The sequence below is a fragment of the Coregonus lavaretus genome, assembly GCF_964263955.1.
Source record: "Coregonus lavaretus genome assembly, chromosome: 22".
NCBI classification, from domain to species: domain Eukaryota; kingdom Metazoa; phylum Chordata; class Actinopteri; order Salmoniformes; family Salmonidae; genus Coregonus; species Coregonus lavaretus.
Window position 1 is genome coordinate 1,712,823 of NC_140009.1, and position 23,440 is coordinate 1,736,262.

Genomic DNA, 23,440 nt, shown 5'->3' on the forward strand with positions numbered 1-23,440 from the left:
CATATTCTTTCCATTTTTTAAATAATGGATTTAATGGTGCTCCGTGGGATGTTGAACGTTTCTGATATTTTTTTATAACCCAACCCTGATCTGTACTTCTCCACAACTTTGTCCCTGACCTGTTTGGAGAGCTCCTTGGTCTTCATGGTGCCGCTTGCTTGGTGGTGCCCCTTGCTTGGTGGTGCCCCTTGCTTAGTGGTGCTGCAGACTCTGGGGCCTTTCAGAACAGGTGTATATATACTGAGATCATGTGACACTTAGATTGCACACAGGTGGACTTTATTTAACTAATTATGTGACTTCTGAAGGTAATTGGTTCCACCAGATCTTATTTAGGGGCTTCATAGCAAAGGGGGTGAATACATATGCACGCACCACTTTTCCGTTTATATATTTTTTTCACTTCACCAATTTGGACTTTTATGTATGTCCATTACATGAAATCCCCCCCCCAAAATCCATTTTAAAATACAGGTTGTAATGCAACAAAATAGAAAAAATGCCAAGAGGGGTGAATACTTTTGCAAGGCGCTATATTAGGACCACTGTCAGTTGTTCTACCAGTTCAGCTGTGTGTCTTTATGTTGTCAGACAGAAAAGGAGAGCCTCACTCTAGGACAGGGTTCTTCAATTCCGGTCCTGGAGGGGGCCGAAACACCTGTTTTTCATCCTCTCCTTCTAATCAGGGGCTAATTCAGACCTGGGACACCAGGTGAGTGCAATTAACTACCAGGTAGAAATAAAAAACAGAAGTGTTTCGGCCCTCCAGGACCGGAATTGAAGAACCCTGGTCTAGATGCTCAGATACAATAGTTGAATAACCAACGATTCAACAGTCAAGCTGTCTTCACCAGGGTATAATGACATATACAACTACCTCATCCCTATATTGTTTATTTATTTATTTATTTATTTTGCTCTTTTGCACCCCAGTATCTCTATTTGCACATAATCTCTTGCTCATCTATCACTCCAGTGTTAATACTATTGTAATTATTTTGCACTATAGCCTATTTATTGCCTTACCTCCATAACTTGCTACATTTGCACACACTGTATATATATTTTCTGTTGTATTTTTGACTTTGTTTTTTACCCCATATGTAACTCTGTGTTGTTTTTATCGCACTGCTTTGCTTTATCTTGGCCAGGTCGCAGTTGTAAATGAGAACTTGTTCTCAACTGGCTTACCTGGTTAAATAAAGGTTAAATAAAAAAATAAAAATAAAAATATATATATATATTACACATACGATCATAGATACAACTTGGCTACACAGGCCTACTAACATTTAAAATGAATAGCAAAATCACAAGAATGGCTTCAGATTAAAGTCTACGTTGAGACCGAAGGGTGCAAGGGTCTTTAAATTAAAGATCCAGATGGCCTCGTTTTTTTGTATGTATTTTTTTTATATATATATATAGTGTTTTACCCCCGTTTTCTCCCCAATTTCATGATCTCCAATTGCGATCTTGTCTCATCGCTGCGACTCCCCAACGGGCTCGGGAGAGGCGGAGGTAGAGTTGTGTCCTCCGAAACATGACCCGCCAATCTGGGCTTAACACCCGCCCGCTTAACCCGGAAGCCAGCCGCACCAATGTTTCGGAGGAAACACCGTTCAACTTACGACCGAGGTCAGCCTGCAGGCGCCCAGCCCGCCACAAGGAGTCGCTAGAGTGCGATGAGCCAAGTAAAGCCCCCCCAGCCAAACCCTCCCCTAAACTGGACAACGCTGGGCCAATTGTGCGGCGCTCTATGGGACTCGTGGTCACGGCCGGATGTGACACAGCCTGGGATCGAACCCGGGTCTGTAGTGACTCCTTAAGCACTGCGAAGGAATGCCTTGCAGCCTCTCCTTTTAACAAATTGTCAAGGTCACCCCCTCTCCTAGGGAGGGTGACCTGGTCGATGCCGATATAGCGAAGGGATGAAATAGTTGTTCGCTTCCAAAAAGGGGGCCGGTACTGGGTATGTTGTCAGACTAACTGTGTGTATGTCGGTGTGTTAGGTTGTCAACTTAATAATTGTGTGTGTTTCAGATGTCCAGCTCGCCGCTGTCCAAGAAGCGTCGCGTGTCAGACTCAGAGACGAAGACGGGATCCCATTGCTCCTCCTCTAACTCTGTCAGAACTGAACTCTCTCACACACCCGCCAACGTACGTACACACACACTCTGCTCCTCCAACTCTGTCAGAACTGAACTCTCTCACACACACTGCTGGGTTAGTTTGACTGGTTTTCACTCGTGTTTTGTTCTCTCCAGGGCATGGCTAAGAATAGCAATGATGCTGAGATCGATGAAGGCCTGTACTCCAGACAGCTGTAAGTACCATATCTGTACCCCATGAAGGTCTGTACTCCAGACAGCTGTAAGTACCATATCTATACCCCATGAAGGTCTGTACTCCAGATAGCTGTAAGTACCATATCTATACCCCATGAAGGCCTGTACTCCAGACAGCTCTAAGCCATGAAGGCCTGTACTCCAGACAGCTGTAAGCCATGAAGGCCTGTACTCCAGACAGCTCTAAGCCATGAAGGTCTGTACTCCAGACAGCTCTAAGCCATGAAGGCCTGTACTCCAGACAGCTCTAAGCCATGAAGGTCTGTACTCCAGACAGCTCTAAGCCATGAAGGCCTGTACTCCAGACAGCTGTAAGCCATGAAGGTCTGTACTCCAGACAGCTCTAAGCCATGAAGGCCTGTACTCCAGACAGCTGTAAGCCATGAAGGCCTGTACTCCAGACAGCTCTAAGCCATGAAGGTCTGTACTCCAGACAGCTCTAAGCCATGAAGGCCTGTACTCCAGACAGCTCTAAGCCATGAAGGTCTGTACTCCAGACAGCTCTAAGCCATGAAGGCCTGTACTCCAGACAGCTGTAAGCCATGAAGGTCTGTACTCCAGACAGCTCTAAGCCATGAAGGCCTGTACTCCAGACAGCTCTAAGCCATGAAGGCCTGTACTCCAGACAGCTCTAAGCCATGAAGGCCTGTACTCCAGACAGCTCTAAGCCATGAAGGCCTGTACTCCAGACAGCTCTAAGCCATGATGGCCTGTACTCCAGACAGCTCTAAGCCATGAAGGCCTGTACTCCAGACAGCTCTAAGCCATGAAGGCCTGTACTCCAGACAGCTCTAAGCCATGAAGGCCTGTACTCCAGACAGCTCTAAGCCATGATGGCCTGTACTCCAGACAGCTCTAAGCCATGAAGGCCTGTACTCCAGACAGCTCTAAGCCATGAAGGCCTGTACTCCAGACAGCTCTAAGCCATGAAGGCCTGTACTCCAGACAGCTCTAAGCCGTGAAGGCCTGTACTCCAGACAGCTCTAAGCCGTGAAGGCCTGTACTCCAGACAGCTGTAAGCCATGAAGGCCTGTACTCCAGACAGCTGTAAGCCATGAAGGCCTGTACTCCAGACAGCTGTAAGCCATGAAGGCCTGTACTCCAGACAGCTGTAAGCCATGAAGGCCTGTACTCCAGACAGCTCTAAGCCATGAAGGCCTGTACTCCAGACAGCTCTAAGCCATGAAGGCCTGTACTCCAGACAGCTCTAAGCCATGAAGGCCTGTACTCCAGACAGCTGTAAGCCATGAAGGCCTGTACTCCAGACAGCTGTAAGCCATGAAGGCCTGTACTCCAGACAGCTCTAAGCCATGAAGGCCTGTACTCCAGACAGCTGTAAGCCATGAAGGCCTGTACTCCAGACAGCTCTAAGCCATGAAGGCCTGTACTCCAGACAGCTCTAAGCCATGAAGGCCTGTACTCCAGACAGCTGTAAGCCATGAAGGCCTGTACTCCAGACAGCTCTAAGACATGATGGCCTGTACTCCAGACAGCTGTAAGCCATGAAGGCCTGTACTCCAGACAGCTCTAAGCCATGAAGGCCTGTACTCCAGACAGCTCTAAGCCATGAAGGCCTGTACTCCAGACAGCTGTAAGCCATGAAGGCCTGTACTCCAGACAGCTCTAAGCCATGAAATGTAAATGAAGGCCTGTACTCCAGACAGCTCTAAGCCATGAAGGCCTGTACTCCAGACAGCTCTAAGCCATGAAGGCCTGTACTCCAGACAGCTCTAAGCCATGATGGCCTGTACTCCAGACAGCTGTAAGCCATGAAGGCCTGTACTCCAGACAGCTCTAAGCCATGATGGCCTGTACTCCAGACAGCTGTAAGCCAAGTGTTTTGTTTTTTATTTCCTTTCACATGTGTTGCATCTGTACACTTTTTTTTTTTGTCTAGGCCAGGTGAAAAGCTTTCTAAATGAATGATTGATTAAAGCCTGGCCTCTTTCCTCCATAGAGCTCCAATGTCCTGGTCTCAGGGCTGAGGGGGCTGACGTAGTGTTATAAAGGTGCTATGTAGTCTTATAAAGCCTGTATTCTCTCCTCCGTAGCTACGTGTTGGGCCATGATGCTATGAAGCGCATGCAGAGCTCCAATGTCCTGGTCTCAGGGCTGAGAGGGCTTGGAGTGGAGATCGCTAAGAATGTCATCCTGGGTGGAGTCAAGAGTGTTACCCTGCACGACCAGGGACAGGCTGAGTGGAGAGACCTCTCCTCACAGGTACATGGTGTGTCTGTGGAGCTTATCTTTGGGCATGCTCATGTCAAGATGATATTGATCGGAACATGTTTTTAGTTCCATTTAGTTCTACCTGTGTAAGGAGGACCTATCTCTGTATTAACCCTGTCTCTCTGTCTCCAGTTCTACCTGTGAGGACCTATCTCTGTATTAACCCTGTCTCTCTGTCTCCAGTTCTACCTGTGAGGACCTATCTCTGTATTAACCCTGTCTCTCTGTCTCCAGTTCTACCTGTGAGAAGAGGACCTATCTCTGTATTAACCCTGTCTCTCTGTCTCCAGTTCTACCTGCGTGAAGAGGACCTATCTCTGTATTAACCCTGTCTCTCTGTCTCCAGTTCTACCTGTGAGAAGAGGACCTATCTCTGTATTAACCCTGTCTCTCTGTCTCCAGTTCTACCTGTGAGAAGAGGACCTATCTCTGTATTAACCCTGTCTCTCTGTCTCCAGTTCTACCTGTGAGAAGAGGACCTATCTCTGTATTAACCCTGTCTCTCTGTCTCCAGTTCTACCTGTGAGAAGAGGACCTATCTCTGTATTAACCCTGTCTCTCTGTCTCCAGTTCTACCTGTGAGAAGAGGACCTATCTCTGTATTAACCCTGTCTCTCTGTCTCCAGTTCTACCTGTGAGAAGAGGACCTATCTCTGTATTAACCCTGTCTCTCTGTCTCCAGTTCTACCTGTGAGAAGAGGACCTATCTCTGTATTAACCCTGTCTCTCTGTCTCCAGTTCTACCTGTGAGAAGAGGACCTATCTCTGTATTAACCCTGTCTCTCTGTCTCCAGTTCTACCTGTGAGAAGAGGACCTATCTCTGTATTAACCCTGTCTCTCTGTCTCCAGTTCTACCTGTGAGGACCTATCTCTGTATTAACCCTGTCTCTCTGTCTCCAGTTCTACCTGCGTGAAGAGGACCTATCTCTGTATTAACCCTGTCTCTCTGTCTCCAGTTCTACCTGCGTGAAGAGGACCTATCTCTGTATTAACCCTGTCTCTCTGTCTCCAGTTCTACCTGCGTGAAGAGGACCTATCTCTGTATTAACCCTGTCTCTCTGTCTCCAGTTCTACCTGCGTGAAGAGGACCTATCTCTGTATTAACCCTGTCTCTCTGTCTCCAGTTCTACCTGCGTGAAGAGGACCTATCTCTGTATTAACCCTGTCTCTCTGTCTCCAGTTCTACCTGCGTGAAGAGGACCTATCTCTGTATTAACCCTGTCTCTCTGTCTCCAGTTCTACCTGCGTGAAGAGGACCTATCTCTGTATTAACCCTGTCTCTCTGTCTCCAGTTCTACCTGCGTGAAGAGGACCTATCTCTGTATTAACCCTGTCTCTCTGTCTCCAGTTCTACCTGTGAGAAGAGGACCTATCTCTGTATTAACCCTGTCTCTCTGTCTCCAGTTCTACCTGTGAGAAGAGGACCTATCTCTGTATTAACCCTGTCTCTCTGTCTCCAGTTCTACCTGCGTGAAGAGGACCTATCTCTGTATTAACCCTGTCTCTCTGTCTCCAGTTCTACCTGTGAGGACCTATCTCTGTATTAACCCTGTCTCTCTGTCTCCAGTTCTACCTGCGTGAAGAGGACCTATCTCTGTATTAACCCTGTCTCTCTGTCTCCAGTTCTACCTGTGAGAAGAGGACCTATCTCTGTATTAACCCTGTCTCTCTGTCTCCAGTTCTACCTGTGAGAAGAGGACCTATCTCTGTATTAACCCTGTCTCTCTGTCTCCAGTTCTACCTGTGAGAAGAGGACCTATCTCTGTATTAACCCTGTCTCTCTGTCTCCAGTTCTACCTGTGAGAAGAGGACCTATCTCTGTATTAACCCTGTCTCTCTGTCTCCAGTTCTACCTGTGAGAAGAGGACCTATCTCTGTATTAACCCTGTCTCTCTGTCTCCAGTTCTACCTGCGTGAAGAGGACCTGGGGAAGAACAGGGCTGAAGTGTCTCAGACTCGCCTGGCTGAGCTCAACAGCTACGTACCTGTAGTGGCCTACACTGGAGCCCTCACCGACGACTACCTGACTCAGTTCCAGGTAGGTTATAAACTACATTACCCATCAACCCCGGTACCTAGTTAAACTACATTACGCTGGAGCCCTCACTGATGACTAGTGTTGCACGGTATACCGACTTTGGTACTTTTTGCATACTAGAACATGAAAAATGGGTCGGTTCTAGAATTTATTTTCAGGACTTCTGTCAAATGTGTCTCACGGATCCTGTCAATCAGCCCAGCCCACCCCTTATTATAGATCACCCTGCCTACTCCACTAACTCACAGGGAGTCTGGGCAGCATCATGCTAGCTCCCCACTCACGCTGCACTGGGAGTCTGGGCAGCATCATGCTAGCTCCCCACTCACGCTGCACTGGGAGTCTGGGCAGCATCATGCTAGCTCCCCACTCACGCTACACAGAAGTTAACACACTTTAATAATGTGACACGGCATGTAGAAATGTTGACACTGTTAATTCCTGTTCACAGAACAATGCCCATACAGGCTAGAACGCTTTACAATGCAAGAAGGTACCGGTAGCTTACGTCTTTGTAGGCTAACTTTCCTTGCTAGCTGACGGCTAAAGCTGACATCAATTCACTACCCTAGTACTTTGTTTGTGATAATATGCAAACCATAATGCAAAATATGCTGATTTCAAAACTGATTGCCACCAAAATCTTTTTTTATTCACTTATTCGGTCTCTCACGTCTCTCCCAAAGTATTATGTATTGCCTCAGTGAACTGACTGCCTCGTCATTACTGGTTAAAGAGAGCACACATTTATATAAAATAAGCTACTTCTATGCAAATGTTGTTGATCAGTACAATAAAATAAGTCCTGACTGTAATCCGATTGTTTGTCATCTGTAGCCCCATGAAATCAACCTCAATAACTCAATGCATACACACTCCTATTGAATATGCATTCACCTGTAACCCTGTCCCTAACCCTGTCCCTGACCCTGTCCCTAACCCTGACCCCTAACCCTAACCTGTATTGTGGATGGGCCTAGTCTTAATTTACCCAGTTTATCAACAGAGATTCAAATTAATAATTACCATTTGTATTTTTTAAGAATCCCCATTGTTCCTGCCAAGGCAGCAGCTACTCATTTTTACATTTGAGTCATTTAGCAGACGCTCTTATCCAGAGCGACTTACAGTTAGTGAGTGCATATTGAGAAATTGATAAGAAGATTGTGGGAGCTGTACTGTTAGATTTCAGTGCAGCCTTTTGATATTATTGACCTTAACCTGTTGAGAAAATTTATGTGTTATGGCTTTTCAACCTCAGCTCTGAATCCACGATATGGCAATCTATCTAATGGAAGCTTTCTTTAATAGAAGCTTCTCTAATGTCAAACATGTAAAGTGTGGTGTACCGCAGGGCAGCTCTTTAGGCCCTCTTCTCTTTTCTATTTCTTACCAATGACCTGCCACTGGCATTAACCTCTTAAGGATCGGACCCTTTTTTCCAATTTTTGCCTAAAATGACATACCCAAATCTAACTGCCTGTAGCTCAGGAACTGAAGCAAGGATATGCATATTCTTGATACCATTTGAAAGGAAACACTTTGAAGTTTGTGGAAATGTGAAATTAATGTAGGAGAATATAACATTAGATCTGGTAAAAAATAACACAAACAAAAAAACATGCGTTTTCTATTTATTTTATGTTCCATCTTTGAAATGCAAGAGAAAGGCCATAATATAATATTGCGGTTTAGGCGCAATTTAGATTTTGCCCACCTGATGGCAGCAGTGTGTGTGCAAAGTTTTAGATTGATCCAGTGAAGCATTGCAATACTGGACTATTTTGTATCAAGTCTGCCCAAATGTGCCGAATTGGTCAATTGATACATTTTCAAGTACACAACTATAGAGAAAATACAAAAATAATACACATTTTAAGTTTACACACTCCCAGGAATGTCATACATGATGGATCATTAGCTTATACAATAACTTTCACAGATCTAGATGGCCGGGCGGGGTGGGTGTGGAGCCAGAGATAGCAGGGGTTCAAACTGTAAAACCCAGTTCCTACATTGGAATATAGAATGGATTTTATCAAACAAAACTATGCTACATTTTATCTCTGGGACCCTCAGGATGACAAATCAGAGCAAGATTACTGAATGCAAGTACATTACTTACCTTCAGAGGTGAATGTATCAAACCAGTTGCCGTGATACGTTTTTGGTATTTTTCACTGTAATAGCTACTGTAAATTGGATGGTGCAGTTAAATTAACAAGAATGTAAGCTTTCTGCCCATATAAGACATGTCTATGTCCTGGAAAGTTTGCTGTTACTTACAACAGTCATGCTAATCACATTAGCGCACGTTAGCTCAACCGTCCCGTATACAGGACACCGATCCCGTAGAGGTTAAACAAAGTATGTGTGTCCATGTATGCTGATGATTCAACCATATACGCATCAGCAACCACAGCTAATGAAGTCACTGAAACCCTTAACAAAGAGTTGCAGTCTGTTTTGGAATGGGTGGCCAGTAATAAACTGGTCCTGAACATCTCTATAATTAAGAGCATTGTATTTGGTACAAATCATTCCCTAAGTTCTAGACCTCAGCTGAATCTGGTAATGAATGGTGTGGCTGTTGAACAAGTTGAGGAGACTAAATTACTTGGTGTTACCTTAGATTGCAAACTGTAATGGTCAAAACCATATAGATTCAATGGTTGTAAAGATTGGGAGAGGTCTGTCCGTAAAACAGATGCTCTGCTTTTTTTGACACCACACTCCACAAAGCAAGTTCTGCAGGCTCTAGTTTTGTCTTATCTTGATTATTGTCCAGTCGTGTGGTCGATTGCTACAAAGGAAAGACCTAGTTCGTCTTGCTCTTCATTGTAATCAGAGGGCTGATATAAATACTATGCATGCCAGTCTCTCTTGGTTAAGAGTTGAGGAGAGACGGTGAATCACTTTTTATTTTTATAAGAAACATTGTGTTGAATCCCAAATTGTTTGCATAGTCAACTTACACACAGCTCTGACACACACTTACCCACCAGACATGCCACCAGGGGTCTTTTCCCAGTCCACAAATCCAGAACAAATTCAAGAAAGCGTACAGTGTTATATAGAACCATTATTGCATGGAACTCCATTCCATCTCATATTGCTCAAATAAACAGCAAACCTGGTTTCAAAAAACAGATAAAGCAACACCTCACGACACAACGCCTCTCCCCTATTTGACCTAGATAGTTTGTGTGTATGTATTGTAATGTAGGCTACGTGTGCCAGTCTGTTTAGCTTTGTACATTTTAATAAATATAGACCCAGTTCTGTATTCCGCAGATTTCATTTAGGGAAAAAAAACCTGTTATCACACACGAACCTGCAGCCACTGGATAGCTTGTCAGTTGACGTTCGAAGTAACGGCGCGGAGCAGTGACAGAGCTCCATTGAGCTTTTTGACCATGGCCATAATTACATTCTATTCACTCTAATCATGCTAAATTCTCTGACTTAAATAGTCTAACTAAAGTGTGTGTGAGCCATATATGGTGGTGAGGGTTGGACTATACCATTCTCTACAGAGTTTATATATATTTATTAACATTGAATGAAATAATAGTTTTTATGGGTGAACACCCTATGTACTGTAGTGTATACTCTATAACATGTCTGTGTGTTGTGTTGCAGGTTGTAGTCCTGACCAACTCCCCCCTAGAGGAGCAGCAGAGTATTGGAGAGGTCTGTCACAGTAACGGCATCAAGCTGGTGATCGCTGACACACGGGGACTCTTCGGACAGCTCTTCTGTGACTTTGGAGAGGAGATGCTGGTGATTGATACCAACGGAGAGCAGCCTCTCTCTGCCATGATCTCCATGATCACCAAGGTTAGTACCCTGATACCAACGGAGAGCAGCCTCTCTCTGCCATGATCTCCATGATCACCAAGGTTAGTACCCTGCTAAAATTCAGGCGGTAACACTAAAATGTGGAAAAGGTAGAGGGGTATTTTCAGATTTTTATCGTGATTATAAAAAAAAATCTATAAATACGTTTGTTTGTACATTAATGGTCAAATACGCTGCATTTCAGACAGTCAGCAATAATCTAATGAATTCAGGGCTTGTGAAATTATCCCCAGGCTAAATATAAGCCTTCCACAACCGTACCCAGGCTAAATATAAGCCTTCCACAACCGTACCCAGGCTAAATATAAGCCTTCCACAACCGTAAAGACCCACTAATAATTGTATGCTTTTATCAAAATAGTTTAACCTGCTTTTTTACAATAGCTGATCTGGCTTGAAAATGCCCTTTTTTGTTACTAATGTTACCAGAACCATGCATAATGCACATTCACTAATAATGACTAACTTCTTGTAGAAGGCGTCATAGAAAATGTATACAATCTCAAAAGCACAAGCCCACGTGCTAGTGAGTAGCCGGCTAATCCAGGGTTTCCTAAACTCTGTCCTGGGGGCCCACCTGGTTGCACCGTTTTGGCTTTTGCCCTAGCAGTACACAGCTGATTGAAATATTTAAATGCTTGATGATTTGGGGGGGGGGGGGGGGGGGCAGGACTAACTCTGGAAAACCTTACAAGCTTGATACGGTGGGCTCCAAAAGTATTGGGATACTCCTGTACTTTGGATTTGAAATGATACACGAGTGGCGCAGTGGTCTAAGGCACTGCATCGCAGTGCTAGCTGTGCCACTAGAGATCCTGGTTCGAATCCAGGCTTTGTCGTAGCCGGCCGCGACCGGGAGACCCATGGGGCGGCGCACAATTGGCCCAGCGTCGTCCAGGGTAGGGGAGGGAATGGCTGGCAAGGATGTAGCTCAGTTGGTAGAGCATGGCGTTTGCAACGCCAGGGTTGTGGGTTCGATTCCCACGGGGTGCCAGTATGAAAAGAAAATGTCGTAAATGTAATACAATGACTATGCGGTTAAAGTGCAGACTGTCAGCTTTAATTAGAGGGTTTTTTCATACATATCGGATGAACCGTTTAGAAATTACAGCACTTTTTGTACGTAGTCCCCCCATTTTAGGGACAAATTTACATTTACATTTTAGTCATTTAGCAGACGCTCTTATCCAGAGCGACTTACAGTTAGTGCAGACATTCTAACCTCTCACCATTTCAATAACGGGAGGGTAGGTATTTGGGGGGCGAATAATATTTGTGCGTTTTAACTAGATATATTTGCTTGCTAACAAAGTAGAACAGTTGAATTGTTATGAACACACCCTTCTGTCCAACTCCAACTGTTTGAATAGCATGTTAGCCTGTCCACTTTGTTCAGATGTGGAAAACAATTGTGTTTCATGCTTATTGCACATTTTTATATTTTATGCTTATTGCACAAAAGTCTTTGGCTAAAATGCTGCTAGCGGTACGTGGTACCGCAATGTCGTGCGCAACAGAATTGATGTTCATTTTTAGTAGTGTCCGCTCTGCTAAATGCAATTTGAGGAGTTGAGACATAAAAAGGGTATTGGTAGAAAAGTTACCTTCTCCTCTATTACAGTAAAATACTGTCTCAATGTGTTTTGGTGTCCATATGACCGATTCTATTGGACCAAACCTCGAATCCGCTCGTCAGAGAGGGAGATGTGATCTGTCATCTTTGTTGTTATGAGTGGAAAGAGAGGGGAGGGGGGGGGGGGTAAATTGGAAGGTGCACACAGCCTACAAGTCATGGCACACAGCCTACAAGTCATGGCACACAGCCTACAAGTCATGGCACACAGCCTACAAGTGGCCACTGGCCTAAACCCTAGATATTACCCAGCCCTGGCCTAAACCCTAGATATTACCCAGCCCTGGCCTAAACCCTAGATATTACCCAGCCCTGGCCTAAACCCTAGATATTACCCAGCCCTGGCCTAAACCCTAGATATTACCCAGCCCTGGCCTAAACCCTAGATATTACCCAGCCCTGGCCTAAACCCTAGATATTACCCAGCCCTGGCCTAAACCCTAGATATTACCCAGCCCTGGCCTAAACCCTAGATATTACCCAGCCCTGGCCTAAACCCTAGATATTACCCAGCCCTGGCCTAAACCCTAGATATTACCCAGCCCTGGCCTAAACCCTAGATATTACCCAGGCCTGGCCTAAACCCTAGATATTACCCAGCCCTGGCCTAAACCCTAGATATTACCCAGCCCTGGCCTAAACCCTAGATATTACCCAGCCCTGGCCTAAACCCTAGATATTACCCAGCCCTGGCCTAAACCCTAGATATTACCCAGCCCTGGCCTAAACCCTAGATATTACCCAGCCCTGGCCTAAACCCTAGATATTACCCAGCCCTGGCCTAAACCCTAGATATTACCCAGCCCTGGCCTAAACCCTAGATATTAGTCCACTACTAGCGCTGTAGATGCTGCTGTTTGATACCTGGAAGCCCCTTTGGTTAGTAGCTTCGCTACACCTGAACTTAACCTGTATCTCAGCGAAAGACTGGGACGCTTCCAGGGTCAATCATTTGTTTAGCTGGAGAGTGACAAAATGTGTTCCGCGTTTAGGTAAGAAAAGTTGTTGTGGAACCACTGACTTAATATATGTCATTTAGCAGACGCTTTTATCCAAAGCGACTTAGTCATGCGCGCATCTATTTTTTTACGTATGGGTGGTCCCAGGAATCGAACCCACGTCCCTGGTGTTACAAGCGCCACGCTCTACCAACTGAGCTACGAAGGACCACTCATCATATGTGACGTTTCCAGTCTTCCTAGTACTGTCTCTTATCTCTTTTCATCTTGTCATTGAGTGGAACTGGTAACCTCTTCCTGGTTTCCCGTGTTGTGCAGATCTCATCCCTGCTTCTCACTCCGTAGGACGCAGCAGGTGTGGTGACGTGTCTGGACGAGACTCGCCACGGGTTTGAGAGCGGAGACTTTGTGATCTTCACTGAGGTGCAGGGCATGACTGAGCTCAACAGCTGCAAGCCGTTAGAAATCAAGACCCTGGGTGAGTCCTATCCTGTAGCAGTTCTTAGTATCATAGCCTGGTCTCAGATCTGTCTGTTAGCGCCATCAACATAACTTAGTATGGTCATAGCCTGGTCTCAGATCTGTCTGTTAGCGCCATCAACATAACTTAGTATGGTCATAGCCTGGTCTCAGATCTGTCTGTTAGCGCCATCAACATAACTTAGTATGGTCATAGCCTGGTCTCAGATCTGTCTTTGCTGTCTTGGGTTAGAGCCATAGCTCCGTCAACATAACTTAGTACTGCCGTGACAATGACCCTAGGATCTAGCTAGACGTCTCTCACAGTCCTGGCACCAGGCTACTGTCATGGTATCAGGGGCATATTCTATTCAGTACTCTTGAGTGAATAGAAGAAGTCTTCTAAAGTCAATACTCTCCTCATCTCCTTGCTCTCTCTCTCTCTCCGTCCAGGCCCATACACCTTCAGTATCTGTGACACCACAGGGTTCTCTGACTACGCCAGGGGAGGCATCGTCTCTCAGGTCAAGATGCCCAAGAAGGTGGCCTTCGTAAGTACCTCACGTTGTCCTCGGGTCATTGTGTCAGGTGAGCATGTGGTGGTTTTCATTAAACCGTTCTGTTGCTGTGACGTGGCAGACAGTTACTGCCATCTACAACAATGTTTAACGTAGTGGTACAAGCCTGGTCAAATGTTCAGGTTGCAAAACTTCAGTGTCTGACTAATCATGATCATTTGGGACTCTGAATGTGTGCAGTGATTTCACCAGTAAAGTAATCTCCAACGGTGCATAGTCCACTATTACCTGGCGGAAGAAAGGGTGAGTTAATTCACATGCGTCTCGCCTTCTCTCTCTTGCACACGTCCCCCCCCCCTCCTCTGTAGAAATCCTTCACCACTTCCATGGCTGAGCCAGAGTTTGTTCTGACAGACTTTGCTAAGTTTGAGCGACCAGGACAGCTTCACCTGGGCTTCCAGGCTCTACACAGCTACCAGAGGAAACACCGCAGGCTGCCCAAGCCCTGGTGCCAGGTACACACACACATACACACACACACAGTGGTAATCCCATCAATCAAATCAAATCAAATTGTATTGGTCACATGCGCCGAATACAACAGGTGCAGACATCACAGTGAAATGCTTACTTACAGCCCTTAACCAACAGTGCACAAGGCGGAATCCTGTGAACAAGAATGAATGAATGTGTTCTGCTTATTTTTGACTTCCCTGGGCTGTTTCCTCCAAATCAAAAATAAAATAATTGCAAGCTAGTTATTTAACGACGTCCAGAATAATATGGTTAGCATTTTTGGAGAATGTAGTTAATGCTAGTGGAAATGGGTGTTTCCGGTAGCTGCCATTCCAGGAAGTCGAAAATACACTTTAAAAAACGTACAAGTAACTTCCATTCTTGGCATCCATGCTGTTCCTCTGTGCACGTTTGTATTATGGAGCGGGAACAAGTCTGTACTCCTGTGGATTATTGAGAGGGAACAAGTCTGTACTCCTGTGGATTATGGAGAGGGAACAAGTCTACTCCTGTGTGTGTTATAGAGAGGGAACAAGTCTGTACTCGTGTGGATAATTGAGAGGGAACAAGTCTACTCCTGTGGATTATGGAGCGGGAACAAGTCTGTACTCGTGTGTGTGTGTGTGTTATGGAGAGGGAACAAGTCCAGTGCTATGTCTTCGTTGCCAGAATGTTCCCTGTCTTCTTGTTCTATCCTCAATCGCTTGATATGAAATAGGGAGGTTAAACCCAGTGTGTCAGCAGCAATACTGCTTCGACTTCTCCATTATAGGATTAAAAACAGTAATACTGCTTCGACTTCTCCATTATAGGATTAAAAACAGTAATACTGCTTCGACTTCTCCATTATAGGATTAAAAACAGTAATACTGCTTCGACTTCTCCATTATAGGATTAAAAACAGTAATACTGCTTCGACTTCTCCATTATAGGATTAAAAACAGTAATACTGCTTCGACTTCTCCATTATAGGATTAAAAACAGTAATACTGCTTCGACTTCTCCATTATAGGATTAAAAACAGTAATACTGCTTCGACTTCTCCATTATAGGATTAAAAACAGTAATACTGCTTCGACTTCTCCATTATAGGATTAAAAACAGTAATACTGCTTCGACTTCTCCATTATAGGATTAAAAACAGTAATACTGCTTCGACTTCTCCATTATAGGATTAAAAACAGTAATACTGCTTCGACTTCTCCATTATAGGATTAAAAACAGCAATACTGCTTCGACTTCTCCATTATAGGATTAAAAACAAAACCTATTAGGTGAGAAGTCATTGGCCTGAAGCCCAAAAAGAAAGGACATTCACATGAGCACCACAATTACACTTGACTATTATTATCCACAAATGGGTGAAATGCTGGCACTGTGGTGCCCTGAACACCCGCCAACGTGGCTGCTGAAATGGACATCTTAACCACCAATGCCTAAATCTACCCGCAGGTGTTTCATTTGAGGCCCTGCCTCTATAGATGATTGACTGTCCAACACACCACTTGGTGTTATGTTGGCGAACCTACTGACCCCAAAAAATATGTTATGAAATATATGTTTCTCAATTACATGGTTTGCTAAAATAAAGGTTAAAGGAAATAAAGGTTAAAGGAAATACAGGAAGGGACCCCATTACTATAGTACCAAACAGCTTTCTCAATCAAGCATGGTCTTGTAAGTATAAAAGCAAAACTTGTTTTCATATAATCATTTTTAAAAAGCTTGATAAGGTAGTGGAATGGGATTAGTGTGGTGTGGGAAGAATCCAATAGTTGAACTTGTATGCGGTACAAATCACATTATTGTGGGAGCACCTCTGAGTATGAATTAGACCGTTCGGGAAGGTTTGAATCCTAAGCGACCTGCATACACATTGTTTGAAGTACAATAGACCAACATAGCTACTGTTGTAGGTCAACGCTGTGTGCTGGAAAACCTTGGTAGATTATGGGTGGAGTAGGCATTGTGGTGCTCATGTGAATTTCCTGTTTTTGACTTAAGACCAATGCCTTCTTCTCACTTAAAACAGGGTTTTATAAAAAATAAAAAAAAGTGGTATTTTCAACATTCATTAAAACTTGTTTTTCAACCACTCCACAAATTTCTTGTTAAACTATAGTTTTGGCAAGTTGGTTAGGACATGTACTTTATTTATAGATTATTTCACTTAATTCACTGTATCACAATTCCAGTGGGTGAGAAGTTTACATACACTAAGTTGACTGTGCCTTTAAACAGCTTGGGAAATTCCGGAATGATGTCATGGCTTTAGAAGCTTCTGGTAGGCTAATTGACATCATTTGAGTCAATTGGAGGTGTACCTGTGGATGTATTTCAAGGCCTACCTTCAAACTCAATGCCTCTTTGCTTGACATCATGGGAAAATGAAAAGAAATCAGCCAAGACCTCAGAAAGAAAATTGTAGACTTCCACAAGTCAGGTTCATCCTTGGGAGCAATTTTCAAACGCCTGAAGGTACCACATTCATCTGTACAAACAATAGTACGCAAGTATAAACACCATGGGACCACGCAGCCGTCATACCCCTCAGGAAGGAGACGCTTTCTGTCTCCTAGAGATGAACGTACTTTGGTGCAAAAAGTGCAAATCAATTCCAGAACAACAGCAAAGGACCTTGTGAAAATGCTGGGTGAAACTGGTACAAAAGTATATATATCCACAGTAAAACGAGTCCTATATCGACATAACCTGAAAGGCCGCTCAGCAAGGAAGAAGCCACTGCTCCAAAACCGCCATAAAAAAGCCAGACTACGGTTTGCAACTGCACAAAGATCTTACTTTTTGGAGAAATGTCCTCTGTTATGATGAAACAAAAATAGAACTGTTTGGCCATAATGACCATCGTTATGTTTGGAGGAAAAAGGGGAACGCTTGCAAGCCGGAGAACACCATCCCAACCATGAAGCACGGGGGTGGCAGCATCATGCTGTGGGGGTGCTTTGCTGCAGGAGGGACTGGTGCACTTCACAAAATAGATGGCATCATGAGGAAGGAAAATTATGTGGATATATTGAAGCAACATCTCAAGACATCAGTCAGGAAGTTAAAGCTTGTTCGCAAATGGGTCTTCCAAATACACAATGACCCCAAGCATACTTCCAAAGTTGTGGCAAAATGGCTTAAGGACAACAAAGTCAAGGTATTGGAGTGGCCATCACAAAACCCTGACCTCAATCCTATAGAAAATGTGTGGGCAGAACTGAAAAAGCGTGTGCGAGCAAGGAGGCCTACAAACCTGACTCAGTTACACCAGCTCTGTCAGGAGGAATGGGCCAAAATTCACCCAACTTATTGTGGGAAGCTTGTGGAAGGCTACCCGAAACGTTTGACCCAAGTTAAACAATTTAAAGGCAATGCTACCAAATACTAATTGAGTGTATGTAAACTTCTGACCCACTGGGAATGTGATGAAAGAAATAAAAGCTGAAATCAATCATTCTCTCTACTATTATTCTGACATTTCACATTCTTAAAATAAACTGACCTAAGGCAGGGAATATTTTCTAGGATTAAATGTCAGGAATTGTGAAAAACTGAGTTTAAATGTATTTGACTAAGGTGTATGTAAACCTCCGACTTCAACTGTATTTTCAATGTCCGGAAAATACGTATTTTCAACGACTGGGAAATTGTATATTCAACCTCTGGAGAAATACGTCTTTTTAACCTCCGGAAAAATACGTCCTTTAAAGATTTTTGCTTACTGGGTTCTGATTTTTGGGAATACACTGAAAAGTAACTTGCCGCTGTTGATCCATCAGCTCAAATTTGGATTAAAATGCTATATAGAACATTTAATTGACAGAGGAGGGTGTACTGAATTTATGCGTCATAATGTAAGGGCTTGGAATTTGTTCTGGATGCTCGAACAGCAACGTGTGTTGATTTTTAGCTAGGTAGCTAGCACAGCCGATGCGCTACTTGCATGTCCATTGGCCGGGTTTAGATTCAACATAGCTAACTGTTTCTACGAGAGAATTTAGTTTTATCAGCTACAGTTTGTGTTATGACAGCCTGGTCTTGGTTGAGGAAATGTAGGCTAGCTAGCGGTGTTTGTGCTGAAACTAAGCTATATGGAATTGTTTTAACCTCCTAGAGTCGATTGACTCACCGGTGTTACATAACAAAAAAGTTCCCATCAAAATCCGTCAGTTTAAGATATCAATCCACCGCGTCCGTCAGTGTCACACTTCCACATCTGCGGTGAAAGGTAGCAGAGCTAGAGCGGTGTTTGTCAGACCATGAGACGTCCCGAAAATCGATCTTCTCCCGTAAACGTCTGTAGCGTTCGAGCGGTTTGACTTGCAAACTATTATGACCACTATGGAAAGGGGTGATTCTCACGATACCGTCGATGTGCCAACTTCTTTTTGATAGAGTCCGAACCGTTTGGGCTACAAATTAATTTCCACAAGTGTCATGGGACTCGTCTGAAGGTAGCCGGTACCGGTTTTAAAAAAATGAATGGACGTATGAAGTAGTTTTGTGCCTACTCAAAAAAGGGGTTAAATCTGTGTACAAATAAATAATATTCTTGAGTTTTTCAGAACCTTGTTGCCATTTCTGAATGTGTAATTCAATGTGTTTCTATGGGCTTTAGTATTAAAGGCCAAAATCTATATTTTTTTCATACCTAAAGGGGTCCTACAATTCTAAATCAAATAGCTAAATGATCCATAGTATCTTCTTAGTACCCCCCCCCCCCAGCGTCTTAGACTCTAAAGGATTAAGAATGTCATACCAACGATCATTTTGAATTTTAAGACCCGTTGAAGTATAACATTTTATTTGACCTTACTGCTATTAGCCCATACAAACACATTGAATAACAGATTCACTACATGGAACAACAGATAGTCCTTACTGCTATTAGCCCATACAAACACATTGAATAACAGATTCACTACATGGAACAACAGATAGTCCTTACTGCTATTAGCCCATACAAACACATTGAATAACAGATTCACTACATGGAACAACAGATAGTCCTTACTGCTATTAGCCCATACAAACACATTGAATAACAGATTCACTACATGGAACAACAGATGATCCCCCACCTGTTCTGACACGTCTGTCCTATATCTGAGAGAAATCAGAAAGATCAGGTAACATGACCTAGAGGGGTCATAATAGTTTCTAGGCCAAACCGTTCGGACGCTACAGACGATTTTGTAAGCAGACTACATTTGTTGGAATAAATTGAGACTGACAGTCCTTTTCCACCTTTGTCTGTTTTTGAATGTAAAAAAAATTAAATAAGAAAAACTTAAACAAAAGAATATGAGCTATCCAGTTAATGTTTTGGGGTGTGTGTTGCAGGCTGATGGAGAGGAGCTGGTGTCTCTGGCTAAAGAGGTGAACTCCAGCCAGACGGGGTCAGCTAAGGTGGAGGAGCTGGATGACAAGCTCATTAAGAAACTAGCCTTCGTCTCCGCCGGCGACCTGGCACCAATCAACGCTTTCATTGGTGGACTGGCCGCACAGGAAGTTATGAAGGTAAGGAGCTGCTCACTTCCTGTCTTCTCTAAACTGTCTGTTTCTGCTCTATATGGTTAAACATTGTGTGTGTGGACCAGGGTTTCCGTTAGGGAAATGTGGCTGGCGCCGGACATTTGACTGTCAGCATTTTAATTTACCGGACCCAAATGCATTGGGTGCGTAACCTGATTAGGGCGTACATCCACGGTGCTCAGAATGATAGAAATCATATTTTAGGGGGGGGCACTAGTGAGCAAGCCATGGAGTAGGTCACGTTTGTCCGAGCTCCTGCTGAAATTGCATTTATTTAATAATTTCTTTGCGCTTTTACCCAAAAAGAACTAGGAAACGCAGCCTTTGAGTCGTTTTTCTTTACGTAACTTGTTTTAAAGTAAATGGCACATTACCAGAGAAAGTTTAAGTACAGCGGAGGCACCGACAAAAGTGACAACACTAGGCCCAAGACGACGTGCTTGAGTTCTTCGGCTCCTCAGCTCATCTGTACTCAAGTCAGAGCTCAGAGGCACTCAGTGAGGACTTCAACTTCATTAAGTCAGAGTTACAAGCGGTCACGAATGAACTTGCAATGGTTCGCACTGAATTGGATACAGCGAAGAAAACAGTCTCTGACAACATGTTCGAATGACGCGACTCCGCTACAAACCACAGTTGGGAAGCTCAAAACGGACAACATGTTCGAATGACGCGACTACGCTACAAACCACAGCTCAAAACGGACAACATGTTCGAATGACGCGACTCCGCTACAAACCACAGTTGGGAAGCTCAAAACTGACAACATGTTCGAATGACGCGACTCCGCTACAAACCACAGTTGGGAAGCTCAAAACGGACAACATGTTCGAATGACGCGACTCCGCTACAAACCACAGTTGGGAAGCTCAAAACGGACAACATGTTCGAATGACGCGACTACGCTACAAACCACAGTTGGGAAGCTCAAAACGGACAACATGTTCGAATGACGCGACTACGCTACAAACCACAGTTGGGAAGCTCAAAACGGACAACATGTTCGAATGACGCGACTACGCTACAAACCACAGTTGGGAAGCTCAAAACGGACAACATGTTCGAATGACGCGACTCCGCTACAAACCACAGTTGGGAAGCTCAAAACGGACAACATGTTCGAATGACGCGACTCCGCTACAAACCACAGCTCAAAACGGACAACATGTTCGAATGACGCGACTCCGCTACAAACCACAGCTCAAAACGGATGTGGCTAGCCTTAAGGAACAACTCATACATTTACAAAGTCCTATGCAAAGGATCATGGGGTGGCTGAGGACCCGGGCTCAAGTTCTACTTCATCGGTCTCAAAGCTACTGAAGGAAGCCCTCCAGACGTCATTGTTGACCGCTCGCATCGGGCTTCTTTAGACGTTACGTTGGTTGATGCCATTGCTAGTTAACATTAGTGCCTTTTTAATTCTGGTGAGTCAATTGTCTTTGTTTACTTTTTGTTTTTACCATGAAGCTGCTCATTTCATTTGTTGATGGTATTCAGGGTAGATAAAGCACAATTATATTAGGCTATGTCCTTTCTTTAAATATGATACACTGAATCAAGTGCTACGATGTACAGTACCAGTCAAAAGTTTGGACACCTATTCATTCAAGGGTTTTTCTTTATTTTGACTATTTTCTACCACAGCGCTCTGATGGTTTCTTTTGACCAAACAATACATTAGGGCTGGGAATTGCCAGGGACCTCACTTACGTGCAGATACGATATGTATAGCGATTCTCACGATTATATTGTATTGCGACTTGATGTTCCAAACAGTGCTCACTGTGTACAAAACATTAAGAACACCTGCTCTTTCCATGACGTAGACTGACCAGGTGAATCCAGGTGAAAGCTATGATCCCTTAGTGATGTCACTTGTTAAGTCCACTTCAATCAGTGTAGATGAAGGGGAGGAGACAGGTTAAAGAAATATTTATTTAGCCTTGAGACAATTGAGACATGGATTGGGTATGTGTGCCATTCAGAGGGTGAATGGGCAAGACAAAATATTTAAGTGCCTTTGAACGGGGTATGGTAGTAGGTGCCAGGGCGCACAGGTTTGAGTGTCAAGAACTGCAACGCTGCTGGGTTTCACACTCAACAGTTTTCTGAGTATCTAAAATGGTACGCCACCCAAAGGACATCCAGCCAACTGCAAGCCAGTGGTTGAAAACGGGTCATTGTTGAAAGAGGACAAAGGAGGCTGACACGAATTGTGCAAAGCAATACACAGGCTGCAGTTAGTCAACTGACAGTCCAGTACAACATTGGTGCCCAAATACCCATAGAATAATGCACAACTCGTCGTACCTTGACATGAATGGGCTATGGCAGCCTACGACTTTACACAGTTCCACTTCTTTCAGCAAAAAACGAACTGCGGTTGCAGTAGGCAACCATTTCTTGGATGAACTATCCAAGAAACACCAGGACAAAGTCACACTGTACTAGCCTTTCTACTTCTACATTTGAGCATTGGATAAAAAAATTAAATAAAAAAGAAAAATTTACATTTACATTTTAGTCATTTTGCAGACGCTCTTATCCAGAGCGACTTACAGTTAGTGAATACATTATTTTTTTTATTTATTTTTTACTGGCCCCCCGTGGGAATCAAACCCACAACCCTGGCGTTGCAAACGCCATGCTCTACCAACTGAGCTACATCCCTGCCGGCCATTCCCTCCCCTACCCTGGACGACGCTGGGCCAATTGTGCGCCGCCCATGAGTCTCCCGGTCACGGCCGGCTGCGACAGAGCCTGGATTCGAACCAGGATCTCTAGTGGCACAGCTAGCACTGCGATGCAGTGCCTTAGACCACTGCGCCACTCAGGAAACTGTTCCCAAATGCTGTGTGACCCACCCACCGACGTGGCTGGTGAAATACATTCTTGCCCGCCAATGCCAAAATCTACCCGCATGTAGCAGGTGGTAATTACCCACCCTGTTCATGCCCATGGTGCGGAGGCTGTACTGTATTAAAATTGTCTGTCTGTCTGTCTGTGTCTCCTAGGCGTGTACAGGGAAGTTCATGCCCATGGTCTGTCTGTGTCTCCTAGGCCTGTACAGGGAAGTTCATGCCCATGGTCTGTCTGTGTCTCCTAGGCGTGTACAGGGAAGTTCACGCCCATGGTCTGTCTGTGTCTCCTAGGCGTGTACAGGGAAGTTCATGCCCATGATGCAGTGGCTGTATTTTGATGCTCTGGAGTGTCTGTCTGAGGAAGAGGGAGGAGCCATGCTGACTGAGGAGGACTGTGCCCCTGTGAGTGCATTTCACACACTCTGACATCCACCATACGCACCCCTACCGAACTCTCTCACACTCTGACATCC

At 44.3% G+C, this 23,440-nt stretch overlaps 2 protein-coding genes across 2 annotated transcripts in view; both read left to right on the forward strand.

Annotated features, from left to right (window-relative positions):
* LOC311149458 (caM kinase-like vesicle-associated protein) overlaps positions 1 to 1,904 on the forward strand; it is a gene marked incomplete at both ends in the record, with an annotated part of 122,322 nt that extends 120,418 nt beyond the window's left edge. Inside the window, one exon of the mRNA XM_084186655.1 lies at positions 1,896 to 1,904. Within this exon, the coding sequence (XP_084042781.1) occupies positions 1,896 to 1,904 (9 nt within the window). The remainder of the gene's footprint in view (positions 1 to 1,895) is intronic.
* The window catches only part of LOC311149459 (ubiquitin-like modifier-activating enzyme 1), a gene marked incomplete at its 3' end in the record, with an annotated part of 128,235 nt that overhangs the window by 36,784 nt on the left and 68,011 nt on the right, over positions 1 to 23,440 (forward strand). Inside the window, exons 2-11 of the mRNA XM_084186656.1 lie at positions 2,044 to 2,160; positions 2,268 to 2,326; positions 4,400 to 4,568; positions 6,482 to 6,616; positions 10,259 to 10,456; positions 13,415 to 13,547; positions 13,982 to 14,079; positions 14,415 to 14,561; positions 19,912 to 20,088; positions 23,259 to 23,369. Of these exons, the coding sequence (XP_084042782.1) occupies positions 2,044 to 2,160; positions 2,268 to 2,326; positions 4,400 to 4,568; positions 6,482 to 6,616; positions 10,259 to 10,456; positions 13,415 to 13,547; positions 13,982 to 14,079; positions 14,415 to 14,561; positions 19,912 to 20,088; positions 23,259 to 23,369 (1,344 nt within the window). The remainder of the gene's footprint in view (positions 1 to 2,043; positions 2,161 to 2,267; positions 2,327 to 4,399; positions 4,569 to 6,481; positions 6,617 to 10,258; positions 10,457 to 13,414; positions 13,548 to 13,981; positions 14,080 to 14,414; positions 14,562 to 19,911; positions 20,089 to 23,258; positions 23,370 to 23,440) is intronic.